This window comes from Ambystoma mexicanum, chromosome 11, assembly GCF_040938575.1.
Source record: "Ambystoma mexicanum isolate Mex_15411 chromosome 11, UKY_AmexF1_1, whole genome shotgun sequence".
Lineage (NCBI taxonomy): Eukaryota > Metazoa > Chordata > Amphibia > Caudata > Ambystomatidae > Ambystoma > Ambystoma mexicanum.
This window is the reverse complement of record NC_090934.1, coordinates 247,427,292-247,444,384: the sequence shown is the minus strand read 5'-3', so window position 1 is coordinate 247,444,384 and position 17,093 is coordinate 247,427,292. Positions and strand designations below refer to the sequence as shown.

The 17,093-nt window shown below is 43.9% G+C and overlaps 1 protein-coding gene across 2 annotated transcripts in view; it reads left to right on the top strand.

Annotated features, from left to right (window-relative positions):
- The window catches only part of ASAP3 (ArfGAP with SH3 domain, ankyrin repeat and PH domain 3), a 519,538-nt gene that overhangs the window by 357,631 nt on the left and 144,814 nt on the right, over positions 1-17,093 (top strand). For both annotated transcript variants that reach the window (XM_069622958.1, XM_069622959.1), the window contains 4 exons: positions 181-314; positions 3,746-3,840; positions 3,989-4,169; positions 15,311-15,396. In XM_069622958.1, coding sequence (XP_069479059.1) covers positions 181-314; positions 3,746-3,840; positions 3,989-4,169; positions 15,311-15,396 — 496 coding nt within the window. The remainder of the gene's footprint in view (positions 1-180; positions 315-3,745; positions 3,841-3,988; positions 4,170-15,310; positions 15,397-17,093) is intronic.

The following is a 17,093-nucleotide window of genomic DNA, read 5'->3' as shown; positions in this document are numbered from 1 at the left end:
GGTACACTGGCGACCCAGCTGCTGATGCCACTTCATCACACTGAGCCTAAGTGGAAACGATGCTTCCATGGCACACAGTCTAAGGCTTTGATGTGAAGTTGAGAGTTGGAGTTTCTGTGGGTGGTAATTGGTCAGAATGTTTCCCAGTGGGAAGAAACATGCAGTCTTTTTCTCCTCCAGATCCCACCTGGCTGTCCACCAACCTTGGGATCCTGACATGCATCGAGTGTTCGGGCATCCATCGGGAGCTGGGGGTGCACTACTCCCGCATTCAGTCCATCACCCTGGATGTCCTCAGCACCTCGGAGCTGTTGGTAGGTGCCCTCTTTCCTTCCACAATGTCGCTCAACTGTTTCTTCTTTCTCCCTGTGCTTTATATCACATTTTCTCCATGGCACTGTGTGTTTCACTTACCATCTTACATTGTATTCTTCTGCCTTTCTCACCATTGCTCCGTTGTTCAGGAGCGGCGCCTGTCTTCATGCTGATCTAGGTCTGCTATGCAAGAACTTTGCTAAATGGGCCAATTGTCTGAAGGAGATTGAAAAAGTAAATTTGAACAAAAAGTGTACACCAGAGGAGCATGGGCATGTAGGCAAATTGGGGAGCAGTGATTTCTTGCCTGATAGGCGGCCAAATTGAATGGATGTAGAGTATCAGCACAGAAAATTAGATGTAACAATGCGAGCAAGGCTTTCCCGACAAATTAAAGGCTACCACCAGTCCTGAATTCCTTTCCACTAAATACCATAGTATCTACACATACAAATGCATATGTTACTGGCATGAAAAATGTACACACATAGATGTAAAAGTGATGATTGGTTGTAATACAAAACTGCCAGGCATGCACAAAACCTCAGGTCACTAAATTGACAGCATTACATTCTGCACTGAATCTGGGAGTGGAATGCAGTAGCATGAGTTACAGAAGGATTAGAAGCTTTCATTGCACATTGGAAGGGTTGTCTGTCCTTGTCAACATTCATATCTTAGAAATAGTCACCCACGGTAGAGGATATTGTAATACGCTGGGGGTGTCCCTACCTTTTTATGAGGATGAGAGCGCCTCATTGCAAGGCAGGTCCCAGATAGCTAGGAACTTCCTGGTACAGTGAAGTGATGGGTGGAGATATCAACCAGGAATTTGAAGAAGTAGACTCTTTTGTTTAGAGGAGAAGAGGTCGACTGGTGGTGTCATCAAGGAATAGTTAAACTCCCCATGGTCTCTCATGCCTGACTATGCTAGCAGGGAGCTGTGTCAAAATATCCGTTGTGGTGAGCGGTTGGCTACCCCTGATGTAGCATTATCGGCTGAGATGACACGATGCCGATTGATTGTAGTCTCTACCACGTCTCAGCTGCTGGATCAATTGCAACTCCTAAACATGGTGAAGGCCGAGGGTTCCTACACTTAATGGCGCACAACACGCATGCCAGTGCATGCCCCCAGGGATAGATTCATAGATTCTTCAAGCCTTCAACTGCATCTAGGTGCTTTCCTAAGGGGGGGGGGCGGGGTAGTCACACCATGTGCCTAGAGTAAAATGATGGAGAGACAAGTCACATGGATGAAGAGGGACACCAAGGGGGGCGGTCATTTTACAAATCCCTGAAAACTTCATGGAGGGGCAATGCATAGAAATGCACTTCTGTGCTTGCAGTGCACTCCAAGCAGTTGCAATTGTTTTTAGTCCGAGTTACAAATTACACATGGAAATCCAGGGTTTCCATGCATTATTACTACCCATAATGCAAATGCTTGCAAAAAGCCTCCTGCTATGAATGTGCGTGGTGCAAGGTATCTACATGGATTCATAGGAATACATAGCATCTCTGCCTGTAAAAAGCATTTATAAAGGTTGCATGCATGCTTTTTACCTATCCTTTTTATTAAGCGTATTGAAGAAAATGAGCCCCCACCCTCCATTTATACTGCAACCTCTCCTTTGCGCTTGGCAAACGGTTTGAGATTGTCCTTAACTTAGTTTTGTCACAGTGTACTGTCTTTATTGCTGTCTCTTCCATTTGTTACTGTACACGTCCATTATATTAAATCTTGGTGTGCTATTCTTTATTAGTGATATATTTCAAAATTCGCTGTAACATGGTTTACTGATCAGTGTTGAATCCATGAGAGTCGACATCGTTTTGTAAATCATGGAAAGTGAAACAATGTTTCCAGGCCACTTAATAACTCTTGCCACTTAACAAGTAGTGCTGTTGGGATAATGCAGATGCTCCTCTTACAACCTTCAACTTCTTTCTCAGAAAAGTAAGGGGGGGGGCTGCTCTGCCAACACTTTTCCTGGTGGGGGATTGTAGGTCTGGACTTAAGGCCGCTTTCTGAGCTCATTAATCTATGTCCCTTAAACCTTCTTACATGAGGTAACCTCGGAATGGTAACTTTGTTGTCATTTTTATTCAAAGTTGGACTTTATACTCCAAGTACATTTTTTATTTTTAAGTAGGGACAAGCACTTAATCCAATTTGAACCTATTGAAAATGGCTGGCCTTTACACTTCTCTTACCTACAAGATGTAAATTGTTCCGTCATTTCATCACGGGATGTTTTTTGCAGGGTTTGTACCGCGGATTTTTCAATGATAAAAACTCATCGAATTTTAATTTTTTATTTTTGGGGGGTCCCTCACCAAACCTTTCATCCACTTTTATATTTTTATATGTTCCCGAACACCCCTATATTTTTCTAACCCCACGTTTTTTTTCGTAAAAAAATCTGCAGTAAAAAAACCAGCGAAAAATTGTCCCATGATGAAAGGACGTTGTACCATGTAAATTTCGTGTTCGCCAGCTTCTCCAAAGCATAATCTGGGCAGGAATATTGGTATCGCCAGAGGGATGAGTTTGTAGCCTGAGCATCAGTCACAAATGTATAATATTATCTCATATGTGGCTGAATCCACCTTATAGCAGGAGTGTCGCACATTCTCATTTTCTATTACCTGCCGATAATGTTCAAAATAGACTAGATCCAGCTCTAGAATAGATAGGCAGCATCTTGCAAGAGCAGTTAGGCTGGTACAAGCTTTTTATGTGTAATATTCTATCTTTGTTTGTGTAGGTCTGTATGGGAGAATATGTAAAGTGTATGATGAACTCCCCGGAGCAAACTATGTGTGCCCCTCAAAATAGATAGACTGGGGACAACTGTAGAACAGATGGACCAGACAAGCACACCTAAAACGGGGGTGGTGTGTGCTGTGTCGAAACTACGTCCGAGGCAGTTTTAGAGTTTAGACTGGACCCAATACTATGGTACGTAGGCATGCGCCATTTCTAAAGCAGGTAGGCATGATCTATCACTAGCTTAGATGGTCCGAATGAATTCTAGGACCATAGCCATCTATTGTGCGGATATGTCAAAGCCATCTTTTTAGTGGCGAGACATTTACTTCCTGCACAATTGCATGACATATTTGGATTTGAAGGTAGGCAGAGCTACTTGTAGCAGGGATGGGTAGAACCAACTGTGAAAGTCTTGGGAAGACCTATCTACATAGAGTGTAGGAAGACCCATCTTTACGGGGGGTGGGCACACTGATCCCTCGAGCTGGTGGACTGTGCCATATGTAAAGTTGGCACTTAGGCAGAGGCATCTATGGAGGTGATAGCCAGGATATGTAAAGCTGTAGTAGGCAGAGCTATTTGGAGAAGTGGTAGACTAAGCAATACCTTGAGTTGGAGAACCCTATAAATTCTGTGTCTTCGATTCTACCACAGTTGGCAGTGAACCTTGGGAACCAGAAGTTTAATGAGATCATGGAAGCCAAGCTGACATCCCAGAACAACATAAAGCCAGTGCCCAGCAGTGATATGTGAGTTCTGCACCGGGCTGGGGTATTGGGGTGGGGTGGTGCAGCTGTACAGGGAATGAACATTGTTAATATGTGATTGCCCCATTCTGGATATTAACGTCTCCCCCTTTTCCTGCCATCTCCACTTCACCCCTCTCTCTCACAACAGGAGTGCAAGGAAAGAGTTCATTGTTGCCAAATATGTGGATCGCAAATTTGTGCGGCAAGGTATGCAGCAGGATCCCAAGCAACTCTCAGAAGCTATCCACAGCCGGGATCTACTAGCTCTCCTGCAGGCTTTCGCTGAGGGGTGGGATCTATCAAAACCACTGCCAGCTCTGGATTCTCAGGTAAGATCTACTCCCTGCTCTGTCAATTTGAGTAGACAATGATTGACACATGTGGCAGGCCATAACAGCAGAGATTGAGATTGTCTAGATGTGATAGGTGCTGACCTGAACAGAAAAGTATTTACAAAAACAGTGCACAGGGCTGCAGGATTGAGTGTCATATAGTGGGCTAGTCTATGTGGAAGGAACATCCTCAGGAACAGTGAGAAGATGATGTGCATTTAGGTTGACCCCGATGAAGGGCTTTTAGGTTGACACAGATAGTTGGCTTTAAGCATGACCCAGATGATTAGACATTTAGGTTGACCCAGGTGATGTGCTTTTAGTTGTTTTAGTCCTGAGTAGGTCAGAATCCGCAGGAGCTGCTGAACCCCACATTCCCTCACTGATGGTGTACAGACAGAGAGGTACTGCTGCACTGTCAACACACCGAAGGGAAAGGGGAATGAGACAAAACAAAAAGCGACACAGGATCTTCTCCTTCACTCTTCTGAAGACCTGCATATTGTGAGAGGAGGGATAAGGAGAATGAAACACAGCAACATTTACTGCACTGCTAATGCTCTCCCTTCTTTTCTGATCACTAAACACCTTTTGATGCCCCTAGATTAACTGTGTAACACCTCTATACTACTGGAGTAGTGATTTCTCCTCTGCACCTGTAGTTCCTGGTTGGTTAGTTGAGTATTGAGATCCATAGAAAACCCAAAAACTGAATTGCTGATTAACATTTGACTTGTATGGCAGATTTGGCTGAAAGTTTGCAAACATAATTGTACTCTCACTCCCCAGACCTCAACCCCATGCCCCAAAGATTGGACAATTTGGGAAAGATCTCTTAAAAAATTAAAAAGTTATTAAGAAAGTAAAAAAAATATGCTGTTTTGTCCTAGTACCCATTCATTTTCCCATAAAGAAAAAGTTACATTTTTGCTGTTTTTACAGATAGCCGTGGTCATTTGCAGGCGGCAGGCATCTACAGATAACTGCAGGTATTTGTAGTGCATTACCAAGATAACTGCAGTTATGGGAAAAAGGTTTGACTAAAAAAAAGGAGAAAATATGGATTATTACATCTACAGTGAGGTGGGGGGTGGAAAGTGGACCCAAAAGACATGTATGGTGGCGACGTTCAAAGGCCATGGCCACCTACTGGGTCCAAAAGAAGCATATATTGCAAACTTGACACTGCCGAATGCCATGGCCAAATGCCATGGCGAGTGGCCTGTAAAAAAATGATGGTATAACAAAACCCTTGAAATTCACTGAAAAATCTTTAAAGTTCAGTTAAGTTGACCAGACTTAGCACAACACAAATTCAGCAGATGTGGGAAGTCATGACCAGCTTAACTCGGCACACTGCTGTTGATGTCCCCTGTGAGAATCCAACATGTTTCTCGCCCGCTAGTCCCCGGGGTCTGCCATCCAGGTGGTGTGAGAATACTGAATGTGTTTTGCCCGCTAGTCCCAGAGGATCTGTCATCCAGGTGGCCAGGAACGGCCATCGCTTTTGGGTCCATTTCCTGAGGGTGGACCAGTGTGGGAGGATCACCTGGGTGAGGGGTCTGTAGGAGTGGGAAGCGGTATCCCCTGCACTATAACACCTTTAGCCCATCCTACCTGTTAGGTTATTTAGGAACTCATCCCCCCTTCACAACGCAAACACTTTCTCACTGACCGATTGCTATGAGAGAAAACAGACTAACACCCGCGCTGTATACCTGACCTGTCCCAATACAATGGTCAGGCAGAGTCAGGCAATTACTGACCATCACACACATTTGATTTTATTACACCTGACTTCCATTACACTTCCCCACACAGATAAAAGGCGGAGCACGGGAGCACACTCTGAGCAAGGCAAAGCACACAAGGAAGCAGCAGTTCGAAGATGGCAGTTTAAAATGAGGAGAAAGATGGCAAAACAGAGGGGAATTGCAAGGAGGGAAGTGCCCTTGGCCTTTTTGATGAGGAACCGTTATTTTCTGGAACCCTTGAGAATCGAAAGCACAAGACCAGGAAACAAGGCTGAAGAATCCTGCATTGTGTGTCAGAGGTACCCTGGGCTCTCCCGCATCGATAATAAAAGGCAAGGAGAATCACTTTCCGCTGTGGTACTCTCCATAGCTCCAACAACAAAGCAGCGCCTGTGAAATCAACACAGCCAGTGAGTTGGGGAAACTGATAACAGACCGGTCTGTCTTGAAGCCAAGGTTGCAAACAGCAATATTGTATGGTGAGCGCTGAAGCGAACAGTGTATTAAACGCATGTGATAACCAATGCAAGCAAAAAGTGAACAACAGATGAGTGATTGAACTTTGAAACCGAAATACGATGCCCTTAACAGAGTGGTCTGGCACAGCGTTGGTGCTTATTCGAAAGTCTCTGTAGGGTGTCCAACTGAGAGTTAAGAAAGATTGGCAAAAGAATGTTACATCGAAGTGGACCTGCGACGGGTCAAGTCAAACTCTATGCACAGTCGAAAGTCTTAGATGTTGATACTGCCAAGCAAATTGATGCCAAAATAGATAGTCGGTCCGAGCCCGGCAGAGGGAGACTGATTGAAATGACAGTAGAGAATGTTGAAGGAGATGAATTGAAAGTTTTTGGATAAAGCAAGTTTGTGTTAAAGTGAATTAAAGTTGGTCTGAGCCTGGCAGAGGGAGACTGATTGAACATTGTGTTGAAACGGATCTGAGCCCGGCAAGGGGGATCTGGGGTGAATCGTGAATCACCAGAGAAATTGGATATGTGAAAATCTGACAAGCATTGTATTAAAGGGGTTCTGAGCTCAGCAGAGGGGGAATCCCGAGGTCGATAGTGAATCACCTGAGAAATTGAATATGTGTTAAAACCTAAGAGTAAAGGAACTTATTTTTGTCACATCAGGCCCTCTGAAAGAAGAGACTTTGAAAGGCAAATAGACTTGGGCACAGAAAGCCCTGATGCTAATGTTTGAACTGTATCCTCGTGCTTGAGAAGCCAGAAACTCTGCTAAAATTGAGTATACCACCTTGTCCTGTGCTGAAAACATGGGGAAGGGAGGCCAGCGGCCTGAACATCCTGACATATTATTTCTGGAACACTTACTTTTTTTATGTAACATTGTTTCCCACACTATTTGTATTTAGAGCTGAGGATTGGCAATAGGTTTATTAGTAATGGCCCTTTTTATTTTGACAAGACACCACTAGGACTGGGTTATTATTATTTGATGGTCGTAGCTTTCTCCCATCTGTAGATATAGGATTAGATAGGAATTTTTCAAACCCTTTTTGAAGTTAAGTAAACACCCTTGAACTGTGGTCACTTGTGTCTGTCTTACTGTTAATACCATGCCTTCCTTACAGTGGCCGGGTCACGGCCATCGCTTTTGGATCCAGTTCCTGGGGGTTGACCAGTGCAGGAGGGTCAGTTGGGTGAGGGGTCTTCGGGGAGTGGGAGTAGGACACTGGACATTGAGATGCAGTATTCCCTTCCCTGTAACATCTCTTCCTCATTGTACCAAGTAGGATACGTACAAACTCTTTCTCATGTACTTAAAAATGATTATTTTCACTTATCTCCGAGTTGCTGTAGTACATCTATAGTGCTTGACTCTTCGATGAATCTTCTGCTTGTATGTTCTCAGTAAACATGTCTTGGTTCCCTGCTCAGCTCCTAAAACTGTGCCTTACTCAAGTAATTTTCTGGATGAAAAGCAGTTGAGAATGTTGCTCTCAGAGGAATCTCCACCATCTTGGAAATTAACTGGCCCACCTCCCTGTAGGAATTTAGTTCAGGAAAAGATGAGCCTTTACCAACCTCATGTATCCACAGATACTTTAACCACATCTTCTTCTCTACCTCCCAAGATAACACTAGAACCTAGTGAGCAACCCCTACCAACCTCTTAAGATGCTTCAGCTGTCTGAACTTAACAGTACCTCCCCTGTATGGCCCTGTCCCAGGGCCTGGTTTTCCAGGATGTATTTGTTTGAAGTGGGCAACTAAACAAAGGGTATGAATATTTTCAGATAATTCTCCTAATCTCCTGTCAGGCCTGTAACCCTTCCAATCCATCAAATAATGCAATTTTCCTAGAAGAACCCTAGAATCAAGAATTGTCTGTACTTCATTCTCTTCCCCTGAATCCTCTGTGACCATTGGCCACAGAACTACTTGAAGTCTAGTTTCTTTGTGACATGTTTACAGATGATTTACATGAAAGGTCGGCTGAATCTTTAAATGAGTCAGCAATTTTAATTTTACAATCACAGGGGACAAAACCTTTTCAATTTCAAAAGCTATAAACCGTGGACTAAATGTGTTCTTCCCCTTTAAGGCTATATTTTTTTGGTGGATAACCACACAGACTCTTCAACCTCATACTTGGGCTTTAGCTGGCGTTTCTTATCTGCAAACCTCTTGTACCTTATTTAATTTGTTTGTTCTTTACTAGAGTCTCTATCAGAGTCACCGGACTGGGCAAACCATGTAGTCAGACTACATACCGAAAAATGCTTGAGCTAATGAAGTGGTCGTACCCTTTAATCGGTATAGAATGTCCGACCTTCGATAATAAATCGACTATCACCAGAATTGTAGTGCATCCTTATTCTGGCGGAAGATCCATGATAAAGTCCATAGACAAAGTGTGCCGGGGGTGAGGTGAAATTGGTAGTGGAACCAAAAGGCTTTCTGGTTTCTTAATCTCAGTTTTGACAATCACGCAATGTGTCTACCTGTAGTTTGTCCACCAGAACCTATGTCGTAATAGATCCAACATCTTCCTAACCCCCAATGTCCTGCAAAAGGAGACTTGTGACAATGTTTCAGCTCTTCATCTCTCAAACTTTCAAAAAGACAAATACAGTTTTGTATACAGATACTAATGACCTTCCTTAATCGCCCTGCTCAGATCACACCTGGCCCAATCTTGTAGCTTTTCTGGAGACATCTGCCGATGAGTTTCCTCTCCCAACAAGTTTTTCTCCTCGAGCAGAGCAATTGGTGTTTAGCGGATTCGTTTTTTCACTCTCAGTAGCACATCTGGATAAGGCATCTGCTTTTCCATTTTGACACTAGGTTTTTAAGGTGATTACAAAAACATACACTGTAAAAAATAAAGCCCACGGAAGCTGTCGCAGAGTTAGTCTTTGCTGAATGCAGAAATGTTACATTTCTGTGATCCATCAACACGGTCACCTTATGTTTAGCCCCCAACAGGTAATGTGTCCACTCTACGAATGCTGACTTAATAGCGAGGAGTTCTCTCTCTAAGTTCGTATTTTTGTTCTGTAGGAACATGTTTTGTGGTCCATGCGGATTATGGTGTACAATCAAATTCACATAATGTGGTTATCTAAAACCAGCCAGCTCTATTCCATTTTGGAGAGACAAAGGTGATGTAAATCTATGTGAGTTGTTGATGAAACTGTGGTTTATGGGCTCACTACGATCACCCATATATTCCATTACATCTATTGATATTGTTGATTGTGTCATCACTAAAATGCTTGTAGCCATTGATCTACATGTCAGCACATTTACCCATACATGGACACGATCACACAATCAGGGTTCCGTATTTTGGTTACAATGGCAACAATTACCAACATGTTATACAATTAAACTATAATTACGTACAGGTTCACTACATCCACCTAAATTGTTTATTTTACAAATTTGGAATACCTATGGGCTTCAATGTCATCTGTACGGCCAAGCACGACTGTTCCAGACTCTCCAATATGGCCGCCCATATAAAAAGAACTACTCCCTAGCAACAGCGTTAGTTACGCTTAGCTTCCTGCTCTTTCCTGCTATGGAGTGACTCAGCATTCCACGTAGAACTCTGCAGAACTTTGTCTGCACGAAGCAGCCCGCGAACGCCGCGAGCGAAAACAACAACAAGGTATGCATTCACTGCCGCTACCTTTTTCACTCGAGTCATTAGTGTGCGTCAGTTCACTCACACTTTGACCTCTTTCAGGACTGTGAACCCCACGAGGATATCGCAGATCCCGGTCCCCAGTGAGAGGTAAGCTCTCATTTACTATTACCGGCACAAGATATGTTTATTCATTCCTGTATGTGCTGTAAGTCCATTGATACCTTTGAGGAGACTATATTTAGTTTGTCACCTCTGATTTTGCTTTAGGCACGTTGTCGGGATAAATAACCTGAGACGGCTATTTACACAAGTGCCTGTTGGAATTTCCTCCACTCAGGTAAGATGTTTTTTCCATGATACTTCACATGGTACAGCAAACAATTTAGTTGTATATCCAGCACCCCCCACTCGAGCTCTCTCCTAAACAGTTCTCCTTTTCCCTTTCTACAGCACTCCACGATTTCCCTCACATACAGACTACGTCCTGATGAATGCCGTGGTAGATACATGGCTCATCTAGCCCGCACAGACGGCAGAAACACCCCGGTGTAGATGCACCTTTTTACCCACAGTGCAACGTCACTGTTTCAGAAAGAACATAGTTATTTGTCTTGTTGTTTTTTGTTTATAATATGTTCGGTTGCCCCTACCATAATACTGCATACTATATCACGGCAGTAAGAGATTCACCTCTTGATTTGATGCACAAGCATTTGACTTCAATACTGTTTATGCTTTTGTGATTACGTTCTGTATGTCTGGTTAAAAAATCCTTGGTGAAAAATTTTATTTATCAACCAATGTATTTTTATTGTACCTTATATAAAATTTGAAGGATTCCTCAACGAGGTACCATAAATTGAGTGTCTGTATTCAATTGTTTTGACCACAGGGTGTAAAGGAGAGTGCAAAGGTGAACCCCCCTTTTTTGACCTATTCAATTGTATCCTTGTCTTTAAGTAGCCTTCCTGGGCAGAATAGGTTCCTTACCAGGAGCCCAAATTCATACGTCCACACAGTATAAACAAAGATTTTCCTTTCTCATTTTCTCCTCTTTTACCTTGTTTCCTCCTCAAACAGATAAGGAGGTGTGTCAACTTTCAAAAGAATGTTCTTGTTCTTAAGTCTTTGACTTAACTTTCCAATAACCAAGAAAGTAGTTCAGTCTAATACTTCAATTCCTTTCTTCAGGAAATGTGAGTGTGTGAATTCTCAATATGACCTTGTTTCTTCTTCTTTGACTACAAGGTTTTCACTGTGCTCCTACACAGTTGTATCCTAAAGTCGCTGCACTTTCCACGCTGTTGTTATATTCTTGAATTCACAGAACACCCTGTGCTGGTCTGGTTGTCTAGACAATGAGAACATCCAGGTGTTCACTGCGTACACTGTGGTTTTAGCACTTGCTGTCTGACTAAAAACAAAATAGTGGCCACGTTCCCATTACGCTCTTGGGTCATTTCCTCTAGTATAACCTAGCGCACACCTGTCAGCTTAGTGTACGCTGCTCTCGAGCTCTGTGTACCATCAACTGCCGTTATCAATGCTTCTCTTGGTGAAGCTTTTCACATCCAATTGTAGCCCCTGGGTTCCCGGCCCTGGTCTGTGCAACGATGTACTCTTCCTTCCCCGGAGAAGAGACAGTTCTCATGAATACCACCCCTACACCCTACACGCTGGGCAGGGAGGGGTGCTGCATCTGCCAAATAAAATTGCTGTGAACAGGAGATGGGCTACACTGTGAATTCCTTGATGATTAACAGAGACCAGTGTGAACTTTTATAGGGATTCCAATGAGGAACCCTCTTTATTAAACACCCATTCTTGAAACTATCCATAGGATTCCCCTAGCGTGGGCTCTGTCTAAGCAGGGACCGGCTACATTGGCTCACCATTCCTTGGACGGGTCGCAGAGACCCCAAGGATGAGCTTGCCACAACCAATTCCCTTCCTAAACTCAGGAGAGTGAGGCCTCTGTGGGTGTTCCCATCTTGCATTGCATCATCGGGCAGGCTGTCAACCTATGCCTCTACCCCACGCCAGGGTACCTCCCTGCTTCCCCTATTAATAACAATGGCCATCTACATAATATCCTATGTATCCCTACTTAAAAGTTACCCTACCTAACATTCCCCTAATATCTCAATGCTCGACTTCCCTGACTTCCCCCACATAACATTAAACACATATACACATAACTACTCCAACATATATACATAGATTTACAACATATATACAACATACACGACTGTTACAATGGGGTGACTAGTGCAGTCAGTCACCCCTTCACAGTACCTGGCAGTTCTGTTCTTGTGGCACTGGCAGATGGTGGCTCCTTGACTTGGTCTCGTTGTTGATCTAAAATTGGGCCCTGGTCCTTCAAGGTGACACCATCCGCCACTTGAGGCCAACACATTCACCACCAGCAGCCTGGGTTCTTGAGTCTGTTCTGGGAAGCCCCCTGTGCAACTGGGGTAATGCCACACTCACTGCCGCACACCCGCTGTGCTTTAATTACTCTGGGTGGGCCCCATTGGCAGGGAGGCCATACCTGACATCTCCACTGTGACCCACAGTCTGACTCTTATTTTAGGGTGGGCTATGTTAGCTGGGGGGGGGGGGCCCAGTCGACATCGCTGTTGTGACCCATGGCATCTTTAAACTCCATGGGTGGGCCTTGTTGGTTGGGGGCCCACCCGAAGTCACTGTGTAGCCCATGGCAACATTTTCTGATCCGGCGGTGTCCCTGTTGCTATGGGGACTCCTCCGTGTTCACAGCCGTGCACCAGGCGTCCTGTCCTGTCCTGTCAGCAATGCACTAAAGAAACGCAGGGGGCGGGCCGTGTCTTCACCTGGGCCGCTCTGTTAAGCAGCCCAGCGCTTGCTTCACCCAGACCACTCAACAAAACGGCTGAGACATTGTCACTGCTTTCTCTTGGCGTGGGTGGCCCACCCGTGGATTACACCTTCACCACTCCACCATCTGGGGATTAGCAGGCTTCTCTGCATTCCCTGCCAGGCTGCTTCTGACATACGCAGCACAGGAGGATTTTTTTCTGATGACAGGCTTCCTCGCTTTGGGGGAAACGGCCAGGCAGCCCATTCAGGGATTTCCCCCCACATGCGTTCCTGGCTGGGCTATTCTAATGGGCCCAGGCAGCCACTGCCATGCTGCCCGGGCCTTACATGTCTCGGGGGGGGGTAGGCGGGGGGACCACACACACACACACACACGCACGCACACGCACACACACTTATACACTTATACACTTCACCATTATTGTTCATCTCCCCTGTCTTCTGCCTCGTGGTGCCTGGAAACACGCTGTGCTGTATCGTGTGCCTTATAAATATTCAATAAATAAAATAAGTACAGTGTTGGGGCGGACAACAGTTTTTATTTTTAGATTTTGGAAGCGTGTGTTGCAGGGGTTGCCAAACCAGGCATTGATTTTCAGCGCGGATGGAGGACGTGTGAGTGCTAGTGAGGAAAGTTGCGTGACCGCGTTTGAGGAAAGCACCTTCCTGTGTGAGGAGCATGTCAGCTCTAGTTGTGGCAAGAGAAGAGTGTCCCTTAGTAACACCGTTACCAACGCATCAATCAAGTTTCAAGAAGCACCTGCGATATATAACACAACGAGGAAAGCGAGAAAGGAAAGTTCCTAACAGAGACTAAGAACAATTTAACTTTGGTGATTTTACTAGCTGGAAAGGCTTTGTTTCTAAGAATAAATTGGATTAAAACTGCAATTTTAAAGGAGAACATTAAGCTTGGGGGTTGAATAAGAAAGATAGTTATAAGTGTCGAAATATGGCAAAATATGAATTCTTTGAAGAAGTTTTCTTTATGTGGATTTTCCCCCATCGAATAAGCAGCAACAAAATTTATTTTTATGAAAAATCCAAGACACTGCACAATATTCAAAGTAGTCTTTAAGCACTTCAACAGAGACTTTCAGGTAATGGATGGGAATCTTGTTGGGGTAGAAAGAGTAAGCAGAGATCTGGAAAAAGTAACACATTTACAGACGTGTATATGTTTTACAGTTTTAGCGTGAAGAACCTTTGTTGGCAGAGGATTACGCTGCCTGAGGTTTATTATTTTATCCACTCTCCTTTTACCCCCATGGGTCTTGGATGTCACTGCTTCTTGAGAGTGGCAAACAAGATTCTGAAAGGGGGTTAGTAGTGCTGAACAACTTCTGCGAGTTTGGAAACTGGGAACTGGCAGTGGGTTTTCAAGAAAGCTGCAAGTGAGGAGCCCCAAAGAGGTAGGAGGCAGTTGGTAATTCATTTGGGTTTTTTGGTTCCATCAGAGATCATGGAAACTCTCTCTGTGATAGCAGAAGAGTGCAACACGGATGTGATGGCAGACATCAAGTTAATAAGGAGCAGAAGTTCCAACATAGAGTAGGAAGCAGGGATCCTAGGGGACTGTAAAGACTGTGAATCTATTGAATAGGTGAAGAGACAAAAATGATGGATAATAGGCCTCTGCATTCAAAATAGTGCCCACATTCTCAAATCCTAATGTTTGAAAGTTCATGGGCCTTTCTGCAGATTGGATAGAGCATGCCCCTCCTGGTGCTCTGCTATTGAACCCTTATGTACATTGGAGTCTGCTCCTCCTGGTCTTCTGTCCCTAGACATGTATACAGAATTGGCAGACCCTACCGCGGTGTCCAGACATTTGGTCGACCTAAAACTGGTCGAATGACATTTGGTCGACGCAATTTGGTCGAAAACCAAATGGTCGATTTTTTTTTTAAATTATATATTTATTTTTCGGGTTTTCGTTTTTTACAAAAATGGGTTTTTAGAAAAAAAAGGGGGTTGGGGGGGACCCCCCCAAAAAAAAAAAAAGGTGAAAATAAAAAAAAAAATTCGACCATTTGGTTTTCGACCAAATTGGTTCGTCCATTTGTCTGGTCGACCAATTTTTTTCGACCAAATGTCTGGTAACCCCCTGCCGCTCCTGGTGTACTATCCCCGGGCTCTTATGCAGATTGATCAGAGCCTATCCCTTGATCGTCCTTGGACTAATGTGCTGATTGAAAAGGGAATATGCCAATCAAAGTGCCGTATCTGTGGTCATTGATGGACAGCGCATCTGTCTCTTAGGTGTTCTAGCCTATGGCTCATATGCTGGTAGACAGAGGGGCTTAAGTGTTCTATCTCCAGGAACATGTGTTGATTGAAAAATGATCACCTTCTCCCATTGCCCTGTTATGCTGACAACCAATGGTCCAACTTTCTCCCTAACAGGACCCAGGTGAAACTGCTCTGCATCTTGCCGTTCGGCTTGCTGATGAGGCCTCGCTGCCGCTGGTTGACTTCATCATCCAGAATGGGTAAGGAAGGCATGGCTCAGTGTGAGGGAGATGCATGGGGCACTGAGGAGGTGGTATCGGATAGCGAGGGCATGACAGGGTGCAGTGAGGGGGTGGCATAGTGCAGTGAGAGGCTGTCGTGGAGCAGTGAGAGGCTGGTGTGGGGCAGCAGGAGGGTGGCACAGGACACCAGGAGGGAAGCACATGCAATTCTGAACAATGAGAGACACAAGTGGCATGCCCAATATCACACAAAGGAGCTAAAGGGCAATAGGAGGAATACTCCTGCAGAAAGGGAGCTAATTGGCTGGTAAGTTTGAAATCCATAGAGGAAAAAAGAAAGATGTGTTTCAAAGAGTGGGGATGCTGGTCCAGACCATAGAGACTTGTAACAGGGGCTAGGAGATGCTGGCCAGGCAGGAAGAGAGATTGTCAGACAAAGGGAGAGCAGTGCATTGTCTTAGGCTTTAATGTGCCTTGACTTCACAGGCTGTGTGTTAACATGCCATTCCATTTTTACACCTGTAGTCGTTGCCTTTTTCCCTTCTTTTAAAAAAAAAAATGTATGTTGACCCTGGGTTGGGGTGGGGGTCTGAAATAAGTCCATCAAATGACATCAACTGGACAGGTACAAAGCCTCAGTCCTACTTGTCTACCGTAGCATTTGACGTCTAATTAATTTGTTCTGAACCAAGCTGAGAATATTTGAAAAGAGTCCACTTGTGAGAATGCCTTATGAAATAGCGCAATGGACATTTTAACTGCTGCTCTGTATGTCAGGAGCCTTAGTCTAAATCCGTAGGAGCTGCTAGCCCCAAGTCATCCTCAGAGTGTTCCACCTCCAGAATACTGTTAACTCTAGATATGATGCACCCCGAAATTAAAATGCAGCTTCACCTATTCTCCTTTCCTATGTCCGAAAGTGCATAGTTGCAGTTGTTGAAAACAAGAACATGGAATCTAAATTCTTACACCAATAGCTACCATTTTTTCTATTAATTATTCTCATTTCCGCCCATTACCTGTTTGCTTCTCTACGGGTGCTCAGAGAAGTTCAACTCAAAATCTGCTTCTATTCCTAGTTCTGATCATTATTTCTGTATTGTTCTTTAATTATTTGAGTAATAACAAATAACTATGTACATGTACCCATTTGTACCATTATGCACCAGTCTTGTCAAATACTTCTTTTTGTTCTAATGCAAGAGCTTTATTCCTGTAAGAGACATAAGTTCCCTTGTTATATTTGCCTCCTGGTGTAATGCTTTGTCATAAATTCTTAAGCAGTGAACTGCCTTCTTGAAATGACGTGGAACTCGCCGCTGATGTAAATGCGAATAACAGTGCTAATGCTTGTTTAAAATCCGAAATGTGTTGGCAATTGTGTTTTTAAGAGGAGCATATTGGACAATTACAGTAATTGAATTATTATATGTTTCACAACCTAATTGTGTGAACAATGTACCACAATTCGATCAATGATTTTGTATATGTCATACATGTGGAACAACCATTGGATTTGTGAACTTTGTCTCTTTACATGAACATTTATATGTATCCACACAAATTCTATTGGATTATAATTTCGAAATACAGTGGTGACCGATGGTATCCTTCATTGTTGATGAATGAACAGTATTTGAAATGTATCCTCACAGAATCTTATTATTGAAACATGACAAACCTATGGTCAGAATGACTGGCTGAAACTCTTTTCT